The 12,811-nt window shown below is 41.9% G+C and overlaps 1 protein-coding gene across 4 annotated transcripts in view; it reads right to left on the reverse strand.

Moving 5' to 3' along the window:
• The window catches only part of LOC110525075 (trichohyalin), a 116,831-nt gene that overhangs the window by 814 nt on the left and 103,206 nt on the right, over positions 1-12,811 (reverse strand). For 2 of the 4 annotated variants that reach the window (XM_036979264.1, XM_036979263.1), the window contains 2 exons: positions 1,078-1,155; positions 1-984 (listed from right to left, as the gene is read on the reverse strand). The exon at positions 1-984 is cut by the window's left edge and continues 814 nt beyond it. In XM_036979264.1, the coding sequence (XP_036835159.1) occupies positions 1-984; positions 1,078-1,155 (1,062 nt within the window). Of the gene's footprint in view, positions 985-1,077; positions 1,156-1,591; positions 1,667-12,811 lie in introns of all 4 variants that reach the window. The other 2 variants (XM_036979265.1, XM_036979267.1) reach the window with 2 other exon arrangements.

Below are 12,811 nucleotides of genomic sequence, written 5' to 3' on the forward strand. Positions count from 1 at the left end.
GTCTCTCCTCCATCTCCCTCCTCTCATTCTCTCTCTTCTCTCTAAATCTCTCCAGCTTTCTCTCCATCTCCTCCCTCCTATCAGACTCCCTCTTCAGCTCCCTCTCCAGCTCTCTTTTCTTCTCCTCATCTCTCTCTTCTTTCACCTGTCTCTCCAGTTCACTGGTTCTTTCACTGAGTGTTCTGATATCTCCCTCATGTTCCTGGATCACTCCCTCTATCTTTATCAGAGAGTCCTGCAACTCCTTCTGAAGCCTCTCTCTCAAGTCTCTCTCCTCCCTCTGTTTCCTCTCTCCTCTCTCTCTCTGGATGTTTCCCTCCATCTCTCTAACCTGGTCCTCTGCCTCCTGGTAGGTCTGACTGCTGTAGAATCTCTCTCTGTTTCCTGCCACCATCTCCTCTACCTGATCCAGCAGCTCTGATACCTGAGTGCCATGGGCCCTGTCCTTAATGTTGAGGACGTGGTACCTGCTCCCACTTTTCTCCACAAGCTGCTGGAGGTCCTGACTTCCTGTTTGGAGAAACTCCTCAATGCTCTGCTCTTTCAGGCCATCATCATGGGTGAATAGAATCACAATGTGTCCCCAAAAACCCTCCCCAAACATCTCCTCTATTCTCTCCAGCACCCCTCTCTCCTCCCCCTTAGAGGGCTCCACTGGTATGACCAGGAGGAAGGCGTGGGGTCCCGGGGCAGACAGACGGACACAGAGCCCCACATCTTGTCTCATATCCTCCAGAGAGAGTCCAGGACAGAACCAGTCTGGAGTGTCCACCAGCACCAGCCGTCTCCCACACACGTCTCCCTCTCTCCTCTTACTCCTCTGGGTCACTGCAGAGGGGCTGGCCTGGGCCCCAAACTCCTCTCTGCCCAGAATGGTGTTTCCTGCTGCACTCCTCCCAGCCCCAGTCCTCCCCAGCAGCACCAGTCTCAGCTCAGACACACTGGGAGACACTGTGGAGTCTGGACTGCTGCTCTCTCCTCCCACTGCAACACAACACACAGCACTGATCAACACTCTGACTCTCTGGAGGATGTACAACAGTGTCAAATATAATATCATCTACATCCATAACTCACTATCTGGAGGAAGTAACTCCATGCTGTTTCTCCTCTTCAGTGGAAGTGTGGGGTCTGTATCTGAGGTCTCTCCTCCCACTGTAACAACATAGAGAACTGGTCAACATACTGACTCATCAGAGACACATTTAAAACATAGCATAAACAAACTACAAATACATTACACATCATAGTGAAATATAGATTATTGGAGAACATAGAGAATATCAAGATTGATGACAGTTTGAGACAATATTGATAACTCACTAAGTGAAGGATGGTTCACTATAGACTAGAAACAGTAGGAGACAACAGGACAATATTGATAACTCACTAAGTGAAGGATGGTCCACTATAGACTAGAAACAGTAGGAGACAACAGGACAATATTGATAACTCACTAAGTGAAGGATGGTCCACTATAGACTAGAAACAGTAGGAGACAACAGGACAATATTGATAACTTACTAAGTGAAGGATGGTCCTCTATAGACTAGAAACAGTAGGAGACAACAGGACAATATTGATAACTCACTGTATGGAGGAAGGTCCTTGCTGTTTCTCCTCCTGACTGGGAGGATGGAACCTGTATCTGACATCTCTCCATGTTCTAGAATAATAGAACAACCATTTAGAATGGGAACATTTACCTCAGTGACACATGAAGGCACATAGACCTACTGAAGGGGAGTTCTGGGTTTCTACTGAAATGTTAAGTATCACATATCTCACTCACCAGTCATCTGGGCTGGGATCTCTCTTCTCAGTCTCTCTACCTCAGTCTTCACATCACATATCTGTTGAGCTGAAATAACAAAGGAGGACTAGAATCTGAATTCTGTGTTAAAGACTTTAGACAGAAATATGATGCAGAGGGAAAGTATGAAGTGATGTACAACAACATTCACAACTCAGTGGAGAGTCGACAATAACCTGAGAATTGAGGAAAGTACAGAAGACTAAATGTATTAATGGTGTGAATAATCTTACCCAGTTCAGCATTTTCATTGTTGACATCCTCCACCTGTTTGTCTCTCTCCTTTAACTGCTTCTCTCTCTCCTCTAGTAGGTTGTCTTTCTCTTTTACTTCCTGTCTCCTCTCTTCTACTTCCTGTCTCCTCTCTTTTAGTTCATTTTCTTTTCCCTCCAGTACTTTGTCTCTCTCTTCCAGTAGTTTTTCTCGCTCTTCCAGTAGTTTCTCTCTCTCTTCCAGTAGTCTGTCCTTCTCTCCCATTATCTGTTTTTTCTCCTCCAGGAGTCTCTCTTTCTCTCTCACTTCCTGGGTCATATTATCCAGTTGTGTGTCTTTCTCCTTTAGTTGTTTCATCATCTCCTGTCTTAATTTCTCTTTTAATTCTTTTTCCATCTTCAACTCTGAGAGCAATTAACATATTTAATTGGTTGTTTGAATTAGTAATGTATTAATTTATTCAATAGTATGTCTATAAAGACATTATCATTTGATGGAGGTGGTACAATTATTTCCTCCAGTCAACAGTTATCTGAGCTGAACCAATCATCAACTGGTCTATTGACTATTTGATACATTACAAATGAATTAGTCTGAAAAACTGAATGACATCACTCATGTTCCCTGATTCAATCCTCTCTCCTCCAGACTCTCTCATACTTACCAAGCTCACCAGCTGATGCCTCCCTCTTCAGCTTGTTCTCCTGGGTCTCATGTTGTAAATACCGTGATCCTGAGTCTATGGTGTAAAACAGAGAGGTGAGTTCTGTGTGGTAGACGACATCACTATTTACAGAACAAACAGGACCAATCAGATTTCTCCTGTCACTCAAGCCTCCCTCATGTAGGGACTGTGGGCACCAATAAGATCTGGTTAACTTCATAAATAATGTTGTTTTGTTATTGTGTCACGGCTGATGAAAGGAGAGGACCAAGGTGCAGCGTGGTGGGCGTACATTAACTTCATTAACAAGATTGAGAGCAATGAATATTGATAATGTATAACAAAATGTATGAGTTATTACAGTTACATTCAATCCTATTTCAGTCACATTACATTATTTAATCAAATACCATACATCATATTGATATGACTGTTCATCACATTCATTACTAATGTATATCTAGGGAAAGGGATGTAAGCAGTGCTACTATTGGAACAGTCTAAACATCACAGAATGATTCATACTAGGACATCAAACTGAATTCAAGCTGATTCCATGTTAATTACTAATGTGAAATGTTGAGCTCTGTAGCAGATATAGATTTAGTATGGTCAGGGCGTGAGTTGGGTGGGAAGTCTATGTTTGTTTTTCTATGTTTTGGGTTATTTCCATGTTTCTATGTGTTATTGGTTGTCAATAAACAAAACAGACAAATAAGTAATTACTCACCTAATGCTGATCATCCATTATCCAAGATGGAGAGTCATGAATAATGATCATGTAAAACAGAATGTATTAGTTATTATTGTTCATTGAATTTCTCTCATTACATCATTTAATGAAATACCATACATCATAATGGAATGACTGTTCATCATATTCATTACTTTGTATATCTAGGGAAAGGGATGTAAGCAGTGCTACTATTGGAACAGTCTAAACATCACAGAATGATTCATACTGGGACATCAAACTGAATTCAAGATGATTCTATTTTTATTTTGGAGTGTGAAATGTTGACCTCTATGGCAGATATATAGTGGGAGGACTATGTGAAATATTGACCTCTATGGCAGATATATAATGGGAGGACTATGTGAAATATTGACCTCTATGGCAGATATATAGTGGGAGGACTATGTGAAATATTGACCTCTATGGCAGATATATAGTGGGAGGACTATGTGAAATATTGACCTCTATGGCAGATATATAGTGGGAGGACTATGTGAAATATTGACCTCTATGGCAGATATATAGTGGGAGGACTATGTGAAATGTTGACCTCTGTGGCAGATATATAGTGGGAGGACTATGTGAAATATTGACCTCTATGGCAGATATATAGTGGGAGGACTATGTGAAATATTGACCTCTATGGCAGATATATAGTGGGAGGACTATGTGAAATGTTGACCTCCATCGCAGATATATAGTGGGAGGTCTATGTTATGAAAATTCTGGATAATTTGAAGAACATCTATACATCTTAATCCAACCTACCTTGAGAACATTTTGGGAGAGTATTGATAAATGTAAAGAAACGGATTTAATTTGTAGCCTTGAAGAAGACCCACTGCTGTTCACAAGGCCTGTAGTTTTTATAGTATCAGATTAACACTCTGGTCTGTTCTTTGTCTTGTGTTATTGGTTGTCAATAAACAAAACAGACAAATAAGTAATTACTCACCCCGAACTGATCATCCATTATCCAAGATGGAGGGTCATGAATAATGATCATGTAAAACAGAATGCATTAGTTATTATTGTTCATTGAATGTCTGTCTCATTACATAATTTAATGAAATACCATACATCATATTGGAATGACTGTTCATCACATTCATTACTAATGTACATCTAGGGAAAGGGATGTAAGCAGTGCTACTATTGGAACAGTCTAAACATCACAGAATGATTCATACTGGGACAACAAACTGAATTCAAGCTGATTCTATTTTCATTTTGGAGTGTGAAATGTTGACCTCTATAGCAGATATATAGTGGGAGGACTATGTGAAATATTGACCTCAATGCCAGATATATTGTGGGAGGACTATGTGAAATATTGACCTCAATGCCAGATATATTGTGGGAGGACTATGTGAAATATTGACCTCAATGCCAGATATACTGTGGGAGGACTATGTGAAATATTGACCTCAATGCCAGATATATTGTGGGAGGACTATGTGAAATATTGACCTCAATGCCAGATATATTGTGGGAGGACTATGTGAAATATTGACCTCAATGCCAGATATATTGTGGGAGGACTATGTGAAATATTGACCTCAATGCCAGATATATTGTGGGAGGACTGTGAAATATTGACCTCAATGCCAGATATATTGTGGGAGGACTGTGAAATATTGACCTCAATGCCAGATATATTGTGAAAGGACTATGTGAAATGTTGACCTCTATGGCAGATATATAGTGGGAGGACTATGTGAAATATTGACCTCGATAGCAGATATATAGTGGGAGGAAAATGTGAAATATTGACCTATATGCCTGATATATAATGGGAGGACTATGTGAAATATTGACCTCTATAGCAGATATATTGTGAAATGGAAAGGAAAGGGGGATTCCAAGTCAGTTGTCCAACTGAATGTATTCAACTGAAATGTGTCTTCCACTTTTCACTCAACCCCTCTGAAATGTTGACCTCGATGGCAGATATATTGCGGGAGAACTATGATATGAAAAGTCTGGATAATTTGAAGAACATATTTACATCTTAATCCAACCTACCTTGAGAACATTTGGGGAGAGTTTTGATAAATGTAAAGAAGCTGATTTAATTTGTAGCCTTGAAGAAGACACACTGCTGTTCACAAGGCCTGTAGTTTTTATAGTATCAGATTAACACTCTGGTCTGTTCTTTGTCTTGTGTTATTGGTTGTCAGTAAACAAAACAGACAAATAAGTAATTACTCACGTGGGACTGATCATCCATTATCCAAGATGGAGAGTCATGAATAATGATCATGTAAAACAGAATGTATTAGTTATTATCATGACCTTCAAATCACCATCTGTCACATGATCCTCTCAAATACCATAGTGATGTGATGTTCATCAGAGGGGTGTGAGTGTTCATCACATTCATTACTAATGACAATCAAGGGACGTGACAGTAATGTTGGAATGGTTCTAATGCTTTAGGACCAGCTCAAAGCTCAGAGTGATGGTAATATGCATTGTAACTAGTTGATATTCAGAATGAATCTAGTCTATTCATCTGTAACTCCTACCTACATGAGAAAGTACAAGTGTTCTGTACAGGGAAAGAGACTGGTTGTTATTGTTGTTGTTTAGGTGTTTAGAAACATTACTGGACTTCTAGAACACTTACCTCCTCTGTCCAATAAACTCACTGTAGCCTCCTCCTTCTGTTCTCCATGGATGACCTGACAGATGTAGAATCCTGTATCTGACCTCCTGAAGTCTCTCAGCCTCAGAGACACGTTGCCTCTCTTCAGCTCCTGGGTGATCAGACTCACTCTGCCCTTATAGCCACTCGTCTCTGTCACCTGGCCATTCTTATACAGGTAAATACACTCTGTCCTTTTAAACCACCTGATCGTCGTGGCAACAGCACTGGTGTCAGGTGAGAGGTGACAGGGGAGGGTGACCTCTTTACCAACATCAGCCCTCACATAGTCTTCTGAGGTGAGTTTAAACTGATCTGTTCAGAAAGAGAGAACATTTCATGTTTAATGACATCATCTGTGTCAGGAACACAAATCCTCTCAGTACATTTATAAACACATCTGAATTAATAACTACAACAGACATTCAACAACCAGGACCGTGTCAATTCTAAAATACAACCCCCACAATCCCAGACAGACAGATTCATTTGAAGGAAAGTCTATATGTCATAGAAGAATGTGATGCTACAATCTAGAATGATATTATCGCATTTGTTCCCACATCTTTCCCAGACATGCCACTATGCTAATCTTATGCCACTAGTAGCCTAACATGTCATCCATTTTGATTATTTATTTATTTAAAAGTATGTTTTATTCTTGGTCACAGTTGTGACAGAGTGCTCTGTCTATAATAACATGAACAGGTATTTACCCCTATTCCTCAACCTCAATATCTATATACCTCAGCCCACTTACCCACACACCTAAACTCAATGACCTACACACCCCAGTCCTGTTACCCCTATTCCTCAACCTCAATATCTATATACCTCAGCCCACTTACCCACACACCTAAACTCAATGACCCACACACCCCAGTCCTGTTACCCCTATTCCTCAACCTCTATATCTATATACCTCAGCCCACTTACCCACACACCTAAACTCAATGACCCACACACCCCAGTCCTGTTACCCCTATTCCTCAACCTCAATATCTATATACCTCAGCCCACTTACCCACACACCTAAACTCAATGACCCACACACCCCAGTCCTGTTACCCCTATTCCTCAACCTCAATATCTATATACCTCAGCCCACTTACCCACACACCTAAACTCAATGACCCACACACCCCAGTCCTGTTACCCCTATTCCTCAACCTCAATATCTATATACCTCAGCCCACTTACCCACACACCTAAACTCAATGACCCACACACCCCAGCCCTGTTACCCCCATGCCCTAACCCCCACATGCCAATACCCTCAAACCTATACAATCAAGTACAGATACAGGTATATCTAAAATAAATTATAAAATTAGAATAAATGAGAGGCTCTGTATTTTCCCATTAGTCAGACATGTTTGTCAGGAAGCTGAGCACTTAAGAGCATTGGACCAGTAACCGAAACGTCGCTGGGTTGAATCCCTGAGGAAACTAGGAAAACATGTGTTGATGTGCCCTTGAGCAAGGCACTGAATCCTAATTGCTCTGGATACATATTTTATTTATTTAACGAGGCAAGTCAGTTCAGAACAAATTCTTATTTACAATGACACCCAGACAACACTGGACCAATTGTGCTCTGCCCTATGCCACTCCCAATCATGTTATACAGCCTGGAATTGAACCAGAGACTGTAGAGACACCTCTCACACTGAGACACAGCACCATAGACAGCTGCTCCACTCAGGAGAACAACTTATTTGTTGATATGTACAACTTTAACTTCTCTAGAGCCAGTAAAGTACAAAAGGTTGATTTTCTTCCATATTGTGTCCGACTGGATTAAATGGGTTCTATAATAAAGAGATGTTTGGAGGGAGAGGTCACTGTGGAGCAGTAGAGCTGTTTCTCACAGACACAAACTCAGCTACAACTCCTCATGTTACAAACACATTTCATCCAGACACACATTTACACATAAAGACAAATTAAACCACAAACACATTTCATTTTCAATAGTTGGTTTAGTTCTGTTCTCCCAGATACATGAAAGAAAAGTTAATCATTAATTATAGCATGGTGACTTACTATGAACTCTGGACTCTGCCATTTTAACTGCAATAAAAAGAGAAAACATTCATATTTACATCATTACCATTCATCAAATTCTCTCTTTTGCTCAATCACACAGATACAAACATCCCTTCCTCTGTCTCCAGTCCTCATTGTTTTAAAACAGGACTGTTGTGTCTAGTTTGGAAAGTGAAATATACTGAGATCTCCTCTTACCTTTACTGGTCTTCACGTCCTCCACTTCACACTCAAAATAGTTGATTTAAATCTATAACCACTCTAATAGTCACTATATGTGCATATCTACACGTTTTTACAGAACAATCTACACCTCAGTCCTATACTGAGACACAACTTTCCCCTTTGCACAGGTATTTGGAGTAAACTCCTCCCCCCCAGCCTCTCTAGTTATTAGAAAACCCAGTCACAAAGTCTAAATTGTCTACAGGCCTTCGTAACATGTCATGAAAACAAAAATGTACATTTCTGATCTTAGTTTAATGTTAGGCATAAGGTTAGCAGTGTGATTTAGGGATAAAATCAGATTTTAAGAATGTAGCTCAGTTGGTCGAGCATAGCGCTTGCAATGCCTGAGTTGTGGTTTCAATTACTAAAAAAGTATGACAATTATTGGACTCCAGATCTTATGGTAAAATGTAAAAATACAGCATGGTGCCATCTTCTATCATCATATTTTAGTTCATCATCTCTGAAGTTCTGAAAACTGTTTCAATTAAAATAAGAAGACCGATCCAGCCAGCAGATGGTAGTGATGATCTTTAATTATAGTCATATTATCCTGAGCTGTAAAGATTTAACAGTGCCTATCAATATTAGCTTCTCTTTATCTCTTTGGACACATTCACATGAGTAAATGAGTGAAATTGCTTCCATGACAAACAGTCTCAATGCTTTTCCATCCCCTCCTAACAAAATAAATGAAGCTGACTGGTGGTCATTTACTGTCTGAGAAGAGAGTATCATTACCACCTGCTGGTCAATGTTGGGAACTGCGGTGAATTTACAAATCAGAAAGTCAGACATACCACTGTCGAGTAAAGGCTGATTATGGGTTATGTTGTGCAGGTGTAACAGTATAACTTTAGACCGTCCCCTCGCCCATACCCGGGCGCGGACCCTCTGCACACATCAACAACAGTCACCCACGAAGCATCGTTACCCATCGCTCCACAAAAGCCACGGCCCTTGAAGAGCAAGGGGAACCACTACTTCAAGGTCTCAGAGCAAGTGACGTCACGATTGAAACGCTATTTAGCGCGCACCGCTAACTAAGCTAGCCGTTTCACATCCGTTACACAGGGGACAGGCCTGGGGGTAAGGGCTGTAAGTATGGGAGGCTGAATTAAGGCGTCTGCATGCTTCCCAGCCAAAACAATCTGAACAGTTCTTCCATATTTATGATGATTGTAGGGGCTTCCTTCCTCTTGACCAGAACCACTTCCCAAGCCTGAAGTGGTTTTGTTTCAGACGCATACAGTCCACATTCCAAGTTCCCAAACGGCCAAAACATTCAATGAGATCCAGGGATATGGTGCAACAAAAAGGTTTATTCTTATTATATCTCACAAAAAAACATATTCTCCCATCAACTTAAAGCATAGATTACTTGACGTGAAAAATACATAATATGACCTGTTTGTTGTCTGGTTAAAAGACTATACCACTCCCGTGTCTAGCTAGGACTCCCCCTCCCCCGAAGGCCCAACTTCCTGTCTTTATCCTGTCACTAACACACTGACCACAGTACAATGAATGGTCAAGAGGAGGAGCTAAAACCTAAGGTACACTTATAACAAAGGAATATATCTCAATGAGGTCAATATAAATCATCAAGGTGCCTGATATTTCATCATATACATTCATATTTCATATATTTACACACCTTTACATGGAGCTCTGTATGTTCTGTCTTTTATAGAAATATGTCCACATCGGCTCTAACATACCGGTCCCTAATTGTTAACAGCAGTGAAAACATTACAGTTACTTAATATTTAAAAAATAGAGCCAATTCACAAAACATTCTATACCAGAGCACTATTACGGTTCATAGCTACACTACCGTTCAAAGTTTGGGGTCACTTAGAAATGTCCTTGTTTTTGAAAGAAAAGCATTTTTTTTTGTCCATTCAAATAACATCAAATTGATCAGAAATACAGTGTAGACATTGTTAATGTTGTAAATGACTATTGTAGCTGGAAACGGCTGATTTTTAATGGAATATCTACATAGGTGTACAGAGAACCATTATCAGCAAACCATCACTCCTGTGTTCCAATGGCACGTTGTGTTAGCTAATCCAAGTTTATCATTTTAAAAAGGCTAACTAATCATTGTAATTATGTTAGCACAGCTGAAAACTGTTGTTCTGATTAAAGAAGCAGTGAAACTGGCCTTCTTTAGACTAGTTGAGTGTCTGGAGCATCAGCATTTGTGGGTTCGATTACAGGCTCAAAATGGTCAGAAACAAAGACTTTCTTCTGAAACTTGTCAGTCTATTCTGGTTCTGAGAAATGAAGGCTATTCCATGTGAGAAAATGCCAAGAAACTGAAAATCTCATACAACGCTGTGCACTGTACTTCAAAGAACAGCGCAAACTGTCTCTAACCAGAAGAGAAAGAGTGGGAGGCCCCGGTGCACAACTGAGCAAGAAGACAAGTACATTAGAGTGTGTAGTTTGAGAAACAGATGTCTCACAAGTCCTCAACTGGCAACTTCACCCCATAATGGAAGAGTTGCAAAGAAAAAGCCATATATCTGTCCAGTGTCTGTGTTCTTTTGCCCATCTTAATCTTTCCTTTTTATTGGCCAGTCTGAGATGTGGCTTTTTCTTTGCACCTCTGCCTAGAAGGCCAGCATCCCGGAGTCGCCTCTTCACTGTTGACATTTAGACTGGTGTTTTGCGGTTACTATTTAATGAACCTGCCAGTTGTTGACATGTCTAAGTAACCCCAAACTTTTGAATGGTAGTGTAGCTATATACAAGTAGCAAATATACAAGTATACAATATAGGACAAGAGTCCACTGATCTCAGTCTCAGAGTTCAAGTGTTCAACATCCAAAAATGACATCCAAGAATCAGAGGTGCACTTGACTCAAAGATGGATCTGTGTGTGTGTGTGTGTGTGTGTGTGTGTGTGTGTGTGTGTGTGTGTGTGTGTGTGTGTGTGTGTGTGTGTGTGTGTCTCACTCAGCTGCCTCCAGGAGAAGACAGCGTTTATTGATAGGTCTCTGTAATATGTTGATCTTGGTCTTTAACCACGACGCTCCGGACAAGACCTTTGACCCTGGAAAAGCCTTCACCACACGCCCCATTAGCCAAGAGTTCCTTGGCGCGGTGTCATCGACGATGACCACAAGGTCACAAGCACTGAGGTTTCTCTTAGTTTTTGTTCCACTCCTGCATAAGTGGAAGATACTCCCTGATCCATCTCTTCCAGAAGAGGTGATATATTGTACTTGCTTCCATCTCCATCATGAGTGTAGATCTCCTCTCTGGAATTGTCCTGTGGTAGGACTGGCTTTGTTTTCAGATGAAGCTGATGGTAGCAGGTAGGGGTTCTAGATCATTATGGTCATTTGTTACAGTTGTGATTGGTCTGTTGTTCATGATCACCTCAACTTCTGCAAAGCCTCATCATCCAGTACTTGCTCTTTAGGGACTGAATAGAGGATCTTTTTCCACCAGTCTGCTCAACCTCTCCCATAACCCCCCATGGTGGGCTCCAGACGGATCAACCTCTCCCATAACCCCCCATGGTGGGCTCCAGACGGATCAACCTCTCCCATAACCCCCATGGTGGCTCCAGACGGATCAACCTCTCCCATAACCCCCATGGTGGCTCCAGACGGATCAACCTCTCCCATAACCCCCCATGGTGGGCTCCAGACGGATCAACCTCTCCCATAACCCCCCATGGTGGGCTCCAGACGGATCAAACTCTCCCATAACCCCCATGGTGGCTCCAGACGGATCAACCTCTCCCATAACCCCCCATGGTGGGCTCCAGACGGATCAACCTCTCCCATAACCCCCCATGGTGGGCTCCAGACGGATCAACCTCTCCCATAACTCCCCATGGTGGGCTCCAGACGGATCAAACCCTCCCATAACCCCCATGGTGGCTCCAGACGGATCAACCTCTCCCATAACCCCCCATGGTGGGCTCCAGACGGATCAACCTCTCCCATAACCCCCCATGGTGGGCTCCAGACGGATCAACCTCTCCCATAACCCCCCATGGTGGGCTCCAGACGGATCAACCTCTCCCATAACCCCCCATAGTGGGCTCCAGACGGATCAACCTCTCCCATAACCCCCCATGGTGGGCTCCAGACGGATCAACCTCTCCCATAACCCCCCATGGTGGGCTCCAGACGGATCAACCTCTCCCATAACCCCCCATGGCGGGCTCCAGACGGATCAACCTCTTCCATAACACCCCATGGTGGGCTCCAGACGGATCAACCTCTCCCATAACCCCCCCATGGTGGGCTCCAGAGCGAGGGTTGAATGGACATGTCACTCCATCCTTCAGTAATTCATTTGAATCTTGTTGTGATCCAGCTCTTTCAGAGCTTCTCCTAGCTCTCTGTGTGTTCCAACAAAGTTGGTGCCAATGTCTGTTCTGACACTTGTTACTGAGCCCCTTCGACAGATGAACCTGTGAAGGGCATTGATGC

This window comes from Oncorhynchus mykiss, chromosome 6 (genome assembly GCF_013265735.2).
Source record: "Oncorhynchus mykiss isolate Arlee chromosome 6, USDA_OmykA_1.1, whole genome shotgun sequence".
Classification (NCBI taxonomy): Eukaryota; Metazoa; Chordata; class Actinopteri; order Salmoniformes; family Salmonidae; genus Oncorhynchus; species Oncorhynchus mykiss.